Source organism: Mustela nivalis, assembly GCF_964662115.1.
Source record: "Mustela nivalis genome assembly, chromosome: 5".
Taxonomy (NCBI): domain Eukaryota; kingdom Metazoa; phylum Chordata; class Mammalia; order Carnivora; family Mustelidae; genus Mustela; species Mustela nivalis.
Window position 1 is genome coordinate 119517485 of NC_139024.1, and position 15389 is coordinate 119532873.

At 43.5% G+C, this 15389-nt stretch overlaps 2 protein-coding genes across 2 annotated transcripts in view; both read right to left on the bottom strand.

Annotated features, from left to right (window-relative positions):
- Window positions 1–15389, bottom strand: part of LOC309865787 (endogenous retrovirus group K member 7 Env polyprotein-like) — a 1143634-nt gene that overhangs the window by 783309 nt on the left and 344936 nt on the right. The window lies entirely within an intron of this gene.
- Window positions 7272–14850, bottom strand: LOC309865155 (butyrophilin-like protein 1; the record flags this gene model as incomplete). Its single annotated transcript, XM_082731355.1, has 6 exons — window positions 7272–7356; window positions 7447–7467; window positions 7729–7929; window positions 8044–8325; window positions 11421–11699; window positions 14649–14850. The coding sequence occupies 4 exons, from the start codon at window positions 14848–14850 to the stop codon at window positions 7790–7792; spliced, it is 903 nt and encodes a 300-aa protein (XP_082587481.1). The 3' UTR covers window positions 7272–7356; window positions 7447–7467; window positions 7729–7789.

A 15389-nucleotide genomic window follows, 5' to 3' on the forward strand; every position in this document is an offset into this window, starting at 1 on the left:
CATATCACTCGGCATCAGGGAAATACAAATCAAAACCACAATGAGATAGCACCTCACACCAGTCAGAATGGCTAAAATCAACAAGTCAGGAAATGACAGATGCTGGCGAGGATGCGGAGAAAGGGGAACCCTCCTACACTGTTGGTGGGAATGCAAGCTGGTGCAGCCACTCTGGAAAACAGCATGGAGGTTCCTCAAAATGTTGAAAATAGAACTGCCCTATGACCCAGCAATTGCACTATTGGGTATTTACCCTAAAGATACAAACGTAGTGATCCAAAGGGGCACGTGCACCCGAATGTTTATAGCAGCAATGTCCACAATAGCCAAACTATGGAAAGAACCTAGATGTCCATCAACAGATGAATGGATCAAGAAGATGTGGTATATATACACAATGGAATACTATGCAGCCATCAAAAGAAATGAAATCTTGCCATTTGCGACAACACGGATGGAACTAGAGCGTATCATGCTTAGTGAAATAAGTCAAGCGGAGAAAGACAACTATCATATGATCCCCCGGATATGAGGAAGTGGTGATGCAACATGGGGGCTTAAGTGGGAACGAGAAGAATAAATGAAAGAAGATGGGATTGGGAGGGAGACAAACCATAAGTGACTCTTAATCTCACAAAACAAACTGAGGGTTGCTGGGGGGAGGGGGTTTGGAGAAGAGGGTGGTATTATGGACATTGGGGAGGGTATGTGTTTTGGTGAGTGCTGTGAAGTGTGTAAACCTGGTGATTCACAGACCTGTACCCCTGGGGATAAAAATATTTGTTTATAAAAAATAAAAAATTATATTAAAAAAAAAATCTCCAAACAAACAGAAGCCCAGGGCCAGACGGCTTCCCGGGGGAATTCTACCAAACATTTAAAGAAGAACTAATTCCTATTCTCCTGAAACTGTTCCAAAAAATAGAAATGGAAGGAAAACTTCCAAACTCATTTTTATGAGGCCAGCATCACCTTGATCCCAAAACCAGACAAGGATCCCACCAAAAAACAGAGTTGTAGACCAATATCCTTGATGAATACAGATGCGAAAATACTCAACAAAATACTAGCCAATAGGATTCAACAGTACATCAAAAGGATTATTCACCACGACCAAGTGGGATTTATTCCAGGGCTGCAAGGTTGGTTCAACATCTGCAAATCAGTCAATGTGATACAACACATCAATAAAAGAAAGAACAAGAACCATATGATACTCTCAATAGATGCTAAAAAAGCTTTTGACAATGTACAGCATCCCTTCCTGTTCAAAACTCTTCAAAGTGTAGGGATAGAGGGCACATACCTCAATATCATCAAAGCCATCTATGAAAAACCCACCGCAAATATCATTCTCAATAGAGAAAAACTGAAAGCTTTTCCGCTAAGGTCAGGAACACGACAGGGATGTCCATTATCACCACTGCTATTCAACATAGTACTAGAGGTCCTAGCCTCAGCAATCAGACAACAAAAGGAAATTAAAGGCATCCAAATCGTCAAAGAAGAAGTGAAATTATCACTCTTCGCAGATGATATGATACTATATGTGGAAAACCCAAAAGACTCCACTCCAAAACTGCTAGAACTTATACAGGAATTCAGTAATGTGTCAGGATATAAAATCAATGCACAGAAATCAGTTGCATTTCTCTACACCAACAGCAAGACAGAAGAAAGAGAAATTAAGGAGTCAATCCCATTTACAATTGCACCCAAAACCATAAGATACCTAGGAATAAACCTAACCAAAGAGACACAGAACCTATACTCAGAAAACTATAAAGTACTCATGAAAGAAATTGAGGAAGACACAAAGAAATGGAAAAATGTTCCATGCTCCTGGATTGGAAGAATAAATATTGTGAAAATGTCTATGCTACCTAAAGCAATCTACACATTTAATGCAATTCCTATCAAAATACCATCCATCTTTTTCAAAGAAATGGAACAAATAATTCTAAAATATATATGGAACCAGAAAAGACCTCGAATAGCCAAAGGGATATTGAAAAAGAAAGCCAACGTTGGTGGCATCACAATTCCGGACTTCAAGCTCTATTACAAAGCTGTCGTCATTAAGACAGCATGCTACTGGCACAAAAACAGACACATAGATCAATGGAACAGAATAGAGAGCCCAGAAATAGACCCTCAACTCTATGGTCAACTCATCTTCGACAAAGCAGGAAAGAATGTCCAATGGAAAAAAGACAGCCTCTTCAATAAATAGTGTTGGGAAAATTGGACAGCCACATGCAGAAAAATGAAATTGGACCATTTCCTTACACCACACACAAAAATAGACTCAAAATGGATGAAGGACCTCAATGTGCGAAAGGAATCCATCCAAATCCTTGAGGAGAACACAGGCAGCAACCTCTTCTACCTCAGCCGCAGCAACATCTTCCTAGGAACAACATCCAAAGGCAAGGGAAGCAAGGGCAAAAATGAACTATTGGGATTTCATCAAGATCAAAAGCTTTTGCACAGCAAAGGAAACAGTTAACAAAATCAAAAGACAACTGACAGAATGGGAGAAGATATTTGCAAACGACATATCAGATAAAGGACTCGTGTCCAGAATCTATAAAGAACTTAGCAAACTCAACACCCAGAGAACAAATAATCCAATCAAGAAATGGGCAGAGGACATGAACAGACATTTCTGCAAAGAAGACATCCAGATGGCCAACAGACACATGAAAAAGTGCTCCATATCACTCGGCATCAGGGAAATACAAATCAAAACCACAATGAGATAGCACCTCACACCAGTCAGAATGGCTAAAATCAACAAGTCAGGAAATGACAGATGCTGGCGAGGATGCGGAGAAAGGGGAACCCTCCTACACTGTTGGTGGGAATGCAAGCTGGTGCAGCCACTCTGGAAAACAGCATGGAGGTTCCTCAAAATGTTGAAAATAGAACTGCCCTATGACCCAGCAATTGCACTATTGGGTATTTACCCTAAAGATACAAACGTAGTGATCCAAAGGGGCACGTGCACCCGAATGTTTATAGCAGCAATGTCCACAATAGCCAAACTATGGAAAGAACCTAGATGTCCATCAACAGATGAATGGATCAAGAAGATGTGGTATATATACACAATGGAATACTATGCAGCCATCAAAAGAAATGAAATCTTGCCATTTGCGACAACATGGATGGAACTAGAGCGTATCATGCTTAGTGAAATAAGTCAAGCGGAGAAAGACAACTATCATATGATCCCCCGGATATGAGGAAGTGGTGATGCAACATGGGGGCTTAAGTGGGAACGAGAAGAATAAATGAAAGAAGATGGGATTGGGAGGGAGACAAACCATAAGTGACTCTTAATCTCACAAAACAAACTGAGGGTTGCTGGGGGGAGGGGGTTTGGAGAAGAGGGTGGTATTATGGACATTGGGGAGGGTATGTGTTTTGGTGAGTGCTGTGAAGTGTGTAAACCTGGTGATTCACAGACCTGTACCCCTGGGGATAAAAATATTTGTTTATAAAAAATAAAAAATTATATTAAAAAAAAAATCTCCAAACAAACAGAAGCCCAGGGCCAGACGGCTTCCCGGGGGAATTCTACCAAACATTTAAAGAAGAACTAATTCCTATTCTCCTGAAACTGTTCCAAAAAATAGAAATGGAAGGAAAACTTCCAAACTCATTTTTATGAGGCCAGCATCACCTTGATCCCAAAACCAGACAAGGATCCCACCAAAAAACAGAGTTGTAGACCAATATCCTTGATGAATACAGATGCGAAAATACTCAACAAAATACTAGCCAATAGGATTCAACAGTACATCAAAAGGATTATTCACCACGACCAAGTGGGATTTATTCCAGGGCTGCAAGGTTGGTTCAACATCTGCAAATCAGTCAATGTGATACAACACATCAATAAAAGAAAGAACAAGAACCATATGATACTCTCAATAGATGCTAAAAAAGCTTTTGACAATGTACAGCATCCCTTCCTGTTCAAAACTCTTCAAAGTGTAGGGATAGAGGGCACATACCTCAATATCATCAAAGCCATCTATGAAAAACCCACCGCAAATATCATTCTCAATAGAGAAAAACTGAAAGCTTTTCCGCTAAGGTCAGGAACACGACAGGGATGTCCATTATCACCACTGCTATTCAACATAGTACTAGAGGTCCTAGCCTCAGCAATCAGACAACAAAAGGAAATTAAAGGCATCCAAATCGTCAAAGAAGAAGTGAAATTATCACTCTTCGCAGATGATATGATACTATATGTGGAAAACCCAAAAGACTCCACTCCAAAACTGCTAGAACTTATACAGGAATTCAGTAATGTGTCAGGATATAAAATCAATGCACAGAAATCAGTTGCATTTCTCTACACCAACAGCAAGACAGAAGAAAGAGAAATTAAGGAGTCAATCCCATTTACAATTTCACCCAAAGCCATAAGATACCTAGGAATAAACCTAACCAAAGAGACACAGAACCTATACTCAGAAAACTATAAAGTACTCATGAAAGAAATTGAGGAAGACACAAAGAAATGGAAAAATGTTCCATGCTCCTGGATTGGAAGAATAAATATTGTGAAAATGTCTATGCTACCTAAAGCAATCTACACATTTAATGCAATTCCTATCAAAATACCATCCATCTTTTTCAAAGAAATGGAACAAATAATTCTAAAATATATATGGAACCAGAAAAGACCTCGAATAGCCAAAGGGATATTGAAAAAGAAAGCCAACGTTGGTGGCATCACAATTCCGGACTTCAAGCTCTATTACAAAGCTGTCGTCATTAAGACAGCATGCTACTGGCACAAAAACAGACACATAGATCAATGGAACAGAATAGAGAGCCCAGAAATAGACCCTCAACTCTATGGTCAACTCATCTTCGACAAAGCAGGAAAGAATGTCCAATGGAAAAAAGACAGCCTCTTCAATAAATAGTGTTGGGAAAATTGGACAGCCACATGCAGAAAAATGAAATTGGACCATTTCCTTACACCACACACAAAAATAGACTCAAAATGGATGAAGGACCTCAATGTGCGAAAGGAATCCATCCAAATCCTTGAGGAGAACACAGGCAGCAACCTCTTCTACCTCAGCCGCAGCAACATCTTCCTAGGAACAACATCCAAAGGCAAGGGAAGCAAGGGCAAAAATGAACTATTGGGATTTCATCAAGATCAAAAGCTTTTGCACAGCAAAGGAAACAGTTAACAAAATCAAAAGACAACTGACAGAATGGGAGAAGATATTTGCAAACGACATATCAGATAAAGGACTAGTGTCCAGAATCTATAAAGAACTTAGCAAACTCAACACCCAGAGAACAAATAATCCAATCAAGAAATGGGCAGAGGACATGAACAGACATTTCTGCAAAGAAGACATCCAGATGGCCAACAGACACATGAAAAAGTGCTCCATATCACTCGGCATCAGGGAAATACAAATCAAAACCACAATGAGATAGCACCTCACACCAGTCAGAATGGCTAAAATCAACAAGTCAGGAAATGACAGATGCTGGCGAGGATGCGGAGAAAGGGGAACCCTCCTACACTGTTGGTGGGAATGCAAGCTGGTGCAGCCACTCTGGAAAACAGCATGGAGGTTCCTCAAAATGTTGAAAATAGAACTGCCCTATGACCCAGCAATTGCACTATTGGGTATTTACCCTAAAGATACAAACGTAGTGATCCAAAGGGGCACGTGCACCCGAATGTTTATAGCAGCAATGTCCACAATAGCCAAACTATGGAAAGAACCTAGATGTCCATCAACAGATGAATGGATCAAGAAGATGTGGTATATATACACAATGGAATACTATGCAGCCATCAAAAGAAATGAAATCTTGCCATTTGCGACAACATGGATGGAACTAGAGCGTATCATGCTTAGTGAAATAAGTCAAGCAGAGAAAGACAACTATCATATGATCCCCCTGATATGAGGAAGTGGTGATGCAACATGGGGGCTTAAGTGGGTACGAAAAGAATAAATGAAACAAGATGGGATTGTGAGGGAAACAAACCATAAGTGACTCTTAATCTCACAAAACAAACTGAGGGTTGCTGGGGGGAGGGGGTTTGGGAGAAGGGGGTGGGATTATGGACATTGGGGAGGGTATGCGCTTGGGTGAGTGCTGTGAAGTGTGTAAACCTGGTGATTCACAGACCTGTACCCCTGTGGTAAAAATATATGTTTATTAAAAAAATAAAAAATTAAAATACAAAAAAAAAAAAAAAGAGTCACGTAGTACTCCTGGGGACAGTGGAGAAGAATTTTAACCTCTAAAGAAATTTCATGTTTAAAATAGTTGTTAGCAGTATGTGAGGTACTCAGCATAAATATGGTCAACATATAAATCTGTTTCTTCTTTTTTTAAGGAGTGAAGGGGATTTAACAATAAGTCAAAGTGTGCATTTCAAATAAATTTTTAATAAAAAATAGTATTCTTTCAAAGAACAATACACTATGTCTGACCATTCTTGATTACCAAAAGAGAATGCATAATACTAACAAATTTCATCCACAGAATTTTTCTGAAATTAATCCTAATATCAACTGCATCCCAAAATAAAGAAAATTTCACATGGAAAGAAAAAAAAACACGCAAAACTTTTGTTCCATCTGCCTTCAATTTGCTTTAAAGGTCAAAAATTATACAATGTATGAAAATGGTTTAGGGAATAAACTATATATTTTTCCATGAATGTAAGAAATCATTATTACATCCAATGATTTCCAGGAAAGAGAGATATGGGAAAGAACACAAACGGGGAGATGAAATAAGGACCGGGATGTTAGGTGAGCTCTAGGGTAAAAGTGTCCAAACATTCTCAGAAAGCATATCACTGGACCACTGACAACTTATCCCATGACATTCCCACCGAAGCTCTGCCCTGTCCTCTACCCAACAATTTGTGATCAGTACCTCCTGGAACTAGAGAGAAAAGACTTTCCCAGGATGGTGTTATGTGGAGGGATCACACTCTAAATTTAATGACACCACTTATTTATATAGTTTCTCTAAATTTTCTAGACTATTCAAGTTGACTGAGAACCAGTTGCATTGAAGACTTGGGTAGATCAACCCAAGATGCATGACGGACACCAGTGACTACCATCATTCCAGGTTTCAAAGCACCGTGCGCAAAACAATAGCCTAGATGGGGAAAGCCCATTGAGTAATTTATGCTTCCCACCAGTTTCCACTTCTGCACCAGGGTCGCGTCCACGTTCTTTGCATGAAACAAAGAGGGGACACTATGGCTTAGGGGGCAAGAGACCCAAGGACATCTGGGCAGTCACTCACTGGCCAGGTAAACAGATTTCCTCCAGTCTGAAAGGCAACACAGGAAATGGGTGAGCTAAGAACCAGAATGTGTCCTACAAACATGATAGAAACTTCTGGGAAAAGGACACAACATACCAAGACCTGCTTGGAGTTCATCTGAAAAAAAGTGAAAAACACTCTTAAACTCTCATCACTAAGAGCAGCAAAGACTGCACGTGAAAAACTCACAAGAGCATCTGTATGTCTCCATACAGCATAAATTACTCAAGATCTAACTCCAGGCCCCTTGAACCCCCACAGCCCTGCCTGTCCTCTCTGGCCCTCCTCAGCACCCTGCTCCTGGCCAAGGGCCCTACTGTCCACTTCTCCTCTGCACCAGCTTCCACACTTGTCTGCCTTGGCCCTGTCCTGCTTTACCTCTGGCCTTCAGTGCCTCCTCCTTTATCTGCTGGTCCTCCTCCTTGTCTTTGTGCAGTTTCTACCATTCCTGCATTTCCTGGTACTTTGCAGTATGTTCTCTCATGATGTAAAAGGCAGCCCCAAGGATTGGGAGCATCAGCACAGTCAGGATCACCATTAAAGCTGGCTTCCAGGGAGAACTCTGAGGGAAGAAGGGTTCTGTGCCCAGCCAGACACCCCATCAGGGCACTGCCCTGGATGGCCCAGCCCAGCATACACAGAGACCCTTAATCAGACCATCCCACACTTATAGGAGTGGGAAGTAATACTGACGTGGGATGAAAATGGCCATTGCCTTCTCCTGGCCTAGAATGGAGTTGAGGACTGAGCAGGTCACATTCTCTGAAGAGCTGTCCCTCGCCACAAGAGTGGTCTCTATGGTGAACAGCCCTTCGGCATCTTGGGCTTGGGTCTCAGAGAACATCAGGAACTTCTCTCCACTGAGAACTCTCCACTGAACTTGCAGTTTGGGGAACCACCCCGAGACCATGCACACAACTCGGACCCCGTCCTCCTCTGGCCCTGTGATGTGCACTTGAGGGGCAGAGCCCACACCTGAAGAAAGAAGCTGGAGAGCACAGGGAGTCCACCCAGAGTCCAGAGATTCCAGCAGAACCTTCCTGTACACAACTTCATGGGCAGCATTGCATTTTGGGGCCATGTTGGGAGAGTGGTTCCTACAAGGATTAATGTAAGGGGCCCTGCCATGGAGAACAGAAGGAAGGAACATGGAGGCCTGTGGCAGGCCCAGAGGGAAGGTACTGCTCCCCAACCATGAGGGTGAGAATTCCATCACTCAGAGGGATAGAAGGAGGAATTTGGTTCCAGGACCCATTTTTCTCTGCTCTTCTCAATTCACACACTCTCCAGGGCATCTGTGGGTACACCCACTGCCACTCGGTCATCACTTCCACCAACCTACATACCTCCTGAGCTCACTCCCTAATATCCATATCCCTGGTTTAGCTATGCCAGGAGTCCTCACAGATGCCCCAGATTCAAATTGTGAACTAATTCATGTTTGTCCCCATCTGTGATAGGATAATGATGAAAATACCCCAAATCTTTCACACTTCTTTACATCCAGCCAGCCCTCTGCCACCTATTGTTATGCCTTCACACTCTACTTCTGGGCTCCATCCTGTGACTTGACTCAGCCACTGAGAGTTCAGGGAATGTGACTCTGGCAGAGGTTGGAAACTGCTTGTGTCATTGCCTTTTCCTCTGCCACAGGACAGACACCTTCAGGCTAGCACAGCCTTTCCAGCTGAAGCTGTCCTAGATCAACAAATAGCCAGCTGGACAACAACAGCTGAGCAAACCCAGCCAATGTCCGCTGTCAGTACAAAATATATTACAAATGAGAGGCTTAAAAATAAATAAATAAAAATAAATTAATAAAAGTAAGAGGCTTATTGTCCTGTTGAAAATAGGGAAACAAAGCCCCATTTCTATCCTTTTCTTACAGCATTTACTTGAGGAAACTTGTGGTTCTGGGTGTTTTCTCTCCTCTTGAAATGTATGTAATTACTTAAAAAAAAAAAAAAAAAACAAATAGGCCTTTTGCCAGCTCTGTGGTCCAAGAATGTGTTTCTTAAGGACCTGGGAAACTTCACTTTGGACTGTTCACACCAAGGAAAACAGCAGCCCTCTCCACCCCTTCTCTGCTGGGGTAGGAGCCTAACCTCAGTGGGCACCATGATCAACGTGTAAAATCACCACCTGTCATCATGATGGAGAATTGGCAAAAAACAGAAACAAAACAAAAACAAATAAAAAAAATCCAAAAAACATTAACTTTTATATGTCTGAGAAACTCTTAATCTCTCCTTCTATTCTGAATGATCCACTTGCTGGATTCTTGACTGCAAAATTTTTTTTCCTTTTAACACATTGAATGTATCACACCATTCCATTCTGACCTGCAGAATTTCTATTGAAGTTTCCACTGAGTAGATGTGAAAGTGTTGAATCACTATATTCCACACCTGAAATGACTATAACACTCTATGTTAACTATAGTAGAATTATTTTTCTTTATTTTTAAGGTAGGAGAATTTGGTTATCCTCAGAATAAAGCCAATTAGCTAACTTAAATGCTCACCCAATTTCCAAGCAACTATAAGGTGCCCATCTAGGACAAATAGTGCTGGCAAGTCCACCTACTTGAGGGCTCATAACTGTTGATCCTGAGGACATGTATGGAATGAGTTCTGTCTGCATATGGAAAATATGAGATTCCTTCTGTCTTTGCATTTCTTGATAGAATCTCTGTGATGTACAGCACATTGTACTTAATACTAATTTAATAATAAAAAGGAGCTTTCTTCCTACTATCTTAGAGACAAGATTCTGAGTTGGAAGATTATAGTTTTCATTAAATTTCCCCTACATGACTGAAGATTTATGAGTAAGACCTGTTAAGATTAGCCAAACACAGCCCAGATGAGCTGAACTCCCTGAATGCCAGATTAAATACATGCTTGTTGTTACAGGCCACTGAGATTTCCATGTTTGTGTTACACAGCATTATGTCAGCAACGTGCATCTTGCACATAAAATCAATATATTAACCAAACTAAATAACCAATTAAAAAAAAAAAAAAACACCTGTGTGTACCTGAAGTCCCTTCTCTCCATGCCTCCAAACTCTCCTTGCCCCCAAATCTCCTCACTCAGCTGAGTCTACTTTCCAAAACTCTGTGACTCTGGAGTGCTTCCTTCTCACCACACTGCCCCTACATGAATGCAGGAGACCATTCTCTCCACCCCATAACTACATCCAGACCTCCAGTCTTGCTCACCTTCCATACACCTTCCATTACAGCTGCCAAAGCAAACCTGCGCTCACACCTCGCTCCACTGCTCTGTTTAAAATCCCCTCAGCCCTGCATCTAAATGGCATAAGAGCACATGAAGCCTTTGAAGGTCTGGTATTACCACCCCCACTACCCCACAAACAAAACTCCTATCCACTTCCTCCTCAATCCCACCATTTGCACCTGTCAGGGAGTACACAGTCCAGGCCCAGGACAATTGGGTTGAGTGCTCAGAATCACAATCACCATGCTGTGTATGTGCCACACAGATCCATCAACCAGAAAGTCATTTTAGAACACTGTCTGCTTCATTCAAACATCTGCTCAAGTGTGCATTACTCATGGGCTTCTCCTGATAAATCCCTTCTCTGTGCACCTTGACCTGGAACACCTCTATATTTCGGATAGTCACTTCTCACCACTGTCCTATTCACCACCACACCAACCATGTGGCCTCTCTCTCTGCCCAGACTCACCAGCCACACTCCTCCCTCAGGCGACTCACATGGGTATTCTTCTGCTTGGAAATCTCATCCCTAAATATTTATTTGGCTTAGTCTCTAGTCACCACCATCTAATATTGTCTATAATATATTTGGTTATTTATTGTCTATATATAGGGCAGGGACCTTTACTTGTTACACTGAGATATCCAGGTGCAGACAACAATAGCTACCATGTACCAGGAGTTCTGTATATTTAAACTGAATAAATGAAGAGTGAAAGATCCCCCCCTTTCCCTCTTGTATAAATGGAGGGCTATTAACTTAGACCCTGAGGTGGCTCCAAATTCCAATAATGCAGATCTCTAAATATAGGTCAACAGCCCACCTGCCACCTTCACTTCCAAACCAGCCTCTTCATGGAAGATTCCCATTCTGAAGAAGCAGGTATACAGCCCATTGTCGAAAGCCTGGACATTGTGGATGCGCAATGCAGCCTCCCCCTGGGTGAGGAAATCCTTCACCAGTGAGGGTCGCCCTCTGTACTGAGCCATCTGCTCTTCTCTCTGCTCCCGCTGGTTTTGATAGATGAACACTGCTTCTGAGAACTTGGAGCGGAACCACTGCAGCTCCATATTCTCCACATCCATGGAAAGATGTAGGACTGCTATTTGAAATTAAACACATAAGAAGAATCCCAGAACTGCAAAATAAGCCAGGAGAGTGTGATAGTTCTCTAACGAGTTTATGTCTTATAAAGTAAAAAATGTGAATTTCACTATGAATAGTATGAAAATAATTTTCTCTTTATTTTTTTGCCTCCTGGCTTCATTGGATTTTTGTTTTCTAGCTTTACTCGTACTTTTATTTGAGTACAGGTTAGGTGCTATTCTATGTACGAAGCAGAGAGTTTCTGTCTTTACAGAGCTTACATTCTGGCAGGACAGCGAGTACGAAATACCACAACCCCATACAATCTATGTCTGTTAGAGGAGTGGAGAGCATGGGACAAGGACATAGAGCAGGTGCGCCAGTCAGGGCTGCAGGATGACAAGTGGGCAGGCAGTAGTGCTCCATAAAGTGGTCACTGTATGCAGTGAGATGGGAACAAAGACATGAAGGAGGTAGGAGGAGCCCGTCTGGATCCCTTGGAAAGAGGTTCTCCACAGTGAGGAGCAGCCAGACAAAGCTGGCAGTGTGCCTCAGTGTTCAAGGAGCAGAGGAGGCCAGTGTTGGCTGGAGCAGAATGAATGAGGGGGAGAGAAGCAGGAGTTGGGGATCAGAGAGCAGGGAGGGTCTTCCTTAATGGGCTTGGGATCACTTGGGCAATTGCAAAAGCATTGAAGTGCTTTGGTGCTGTGTTTCAAAGCTGTAGGATAAAATTGTCCCATTAGGAGCTGTCACCGCTTAGTCCCTCAGTCAGGGCCTCCCTCCTGACAGTGTGCTTCATCCAAAGATGCAGGGCAGGGAAGGGAGCACACTGTCAGGAGGGAGGCCCTGACTGAGGGAATAAGCTGTGGCAACTCCTAATGGGACAATTTTATCCTACAGCTTTGAAACACAGCAATGGTGTCAAAGAGTCTCCTCAGCAGCCTGTGTTCTTGAATCCAGGCCCTTCCATGAAGGACTCTCTAACTTAGTGGTTCCAACCTTCACACAGGCATCCCAGTCACTGGGAAGGCTTATGAAACACAAACTGCTGGGCTCTACCCCAGACCTCCTGGTTCAGGAGGTCTGGAGTGGGTCCAAGAATGTGCATTTCTAAGGAGGTGGTGAGAAGCTGATACTGATGTTCCAGGGACCACACTCTGATAACCACAGCTCTAACCTGCCTCCTCTTAGGATAGGACTGAAAGCTCACCAAAGAGCACTACTGTGGCCTAGTGGTAACATCCTACTCATTGCACCACATCTGGAACATCCCTACATCCACTCCTAAATTTATTATTTTTGCCCATGTCTTTTTTTTTTTTTTTTTTTAAAGATTTTATTTATTTATTTGACAGAGAGAAATCACAAGCAGATGGAGAGGCAGGCAGAGAGAGAGAGAGAGGGAAGCAGGCTCCCTGCTGAGCAGAGAGCCGAATGTGGGACTCGATCCCAGGACCCCGAGATCATGACCCGAGCCGAAGGCAGCGGCCCAGCCCACTGAGCCACCCAGGCGCCCTGCCCATGTCTTTTTTTTCCACTGAGTTATATGTGCACTAAAAACTAGACCTCTCAGCTACTTCCATTAAAAACTGCCTTCACTCCACTGCTCACAGGACCCAAATCACTACCTGTTCCCAAAGAGGGCTCATCCCACTGCCGCCAGCCCCTTGCAGGCCTGGTAGATATGGTACACCAGGACACTTCTGTAGGACAAACCCCACCAGACAACCAAACACTGACTTCTCAGCTCCTGTGCGACTCAAATTTGGCTGAGTTACTATCTGTCTCACCTGGGGGATGACAATAACTAGTTTCCCTGTGTCATCCTCTCTCTAGCCAATGTCTGTGAACCTTTAAACCTGTAACCAAAACCATGTCACTCTGGATGGTGCACCTTAGTTATCAGGAAGGAAATGGCATGATCAGAGCCACAGAAACAGAACAGGTATGGATACACTGACCCATTCTGCAGAGGGATACACAGAGATGCAGACTCCATAATCCTTTGTTGAACAACTGCTACTCTGTAGGTTGGCTAGCTTTAGCCCAGAAGCAGGGAGTGTGTGTGGTACAGCCAAGATTTAAAAAGCCCTGTGCCTGTGGCTTCTTGTACTTTCTGTTCACTACCAAAACTATTCTGTCTGTTGGTGAATGCTGTCAGCTGGTAAATGCTATGTGGCAGGAGCCTTTGAAAAGCCCCCAGTGCAGCTGCTTTGCTTTTCTTCACCAGGAGATGACCCAGGTGCTCCCCACAGCATGGCAATGGAGGGGTTAAGCCTGAGCATCACAGAATCTTCCAGGAGCAGCTCCAGGACCCTGACCCTGCCCCAGCTGAATGGACAGCACCCTGTGGCTTCTTAATACTGTACTATCACACAAGGCCTGGGTACACCATTCAGCCCCTCCCCGCCAGGCCACAGTGTGCAGCAGGAAAGGAAGATTCTGTGGTCTCTGAATGAACGCTGTGGAGCATTAGGGCTTCCTTTCCAGCCCCTCCCTTCCTGAAGTTCCCCATCTCAGTAAAGGACACCTGGGGTCACCAGTTATGCCTGCCAGACTCTGGAAGATCATTCTACCACACATGCCACTTTCACACCCAGTCTGCTGCCAGTCCAGCAGGAAGTTCAAGACTTCTCTAATCCATATCCATGGCTACCTTATAGCTCCACACCAATCTCACTTCTCCCTCACCCAGACACCGTGTCCCTGCTTCCCCATGGGCATCCCCTGCCCTCCTCCAGCCTCGCCCTCTCAAGCTCATTTTCCATCCAAGGTTATAACCTCTCAAATCATCTTATATCAGCTCTGATTCACCCCTTCCAGGGATCCCCCTGCTTAACCTCTTGTCTGTGGCTCCTGGGCCCCAGTTTCCTCTCTGACCTCATTCCACTGCTCCCAGTGTTCCCTCCTGGCCAGGCAGCATTCCTCCAGTTCATGGAGCTTTCCCAGCCTCAGGCCAACTCACAATCCCCTGGATGTTCCTGTTCTCTGTCGTCCTCCAAACTGGTCACCATTCCAGTCTCACCTAAAGCGACCTTCCTCAGAGGGGCCTTCGCCAGCCTGCTCATCTCCATCTGAGTTCCATACATGTGCTTCTTGGGGTTTAATAATGCCCTGTTCTCCTCCACATCCCTGACATGTGATCTTCTGTGGAATGTTCGTGGCATCCACAAAGGGAGGCACTGTGTGCCCTGGTCATATGTTCAGCACACAACAAACACTGAGGAAATTTTGCCTGAGCTCATGTGCAGAGAAGTCACCTCAGCAGCATGTTGGCTTCTCTATTCAATTTGGAAAACACCTTAGTCCACTGAGAAACAGGAAGATTTAACTCTGACCTAAATAAGTCAGCCGCTGGGTGGTTGCAACAACTGCACCAACTTCCCTGTTCCTTTGTTCTTCCTACCCCAAACATATATGCAGCAGCAGGCTGGAAATATGTCAGACTCAACCACCTTGTTTGCTCCCTCAAACCCTCCCAGTGCTTGGGTGTTCTTGTGTTAAGCGACTGGAGATAAGACACCGGTTTGGGTGAGAGCCACCCTGGCCTACTTCTGCCAGGTTGTTGTCACTATTGTCTTCATTCTATGAGTGAGGAAACCAATGTCTTAGAGTTCCACAACCACACACCTGTGTTCACTCTCAATTTTCTGAATGATCCACTCTGTTTTCATGAAGCAAGGACCCATTGGTGCATAGGAGTGAT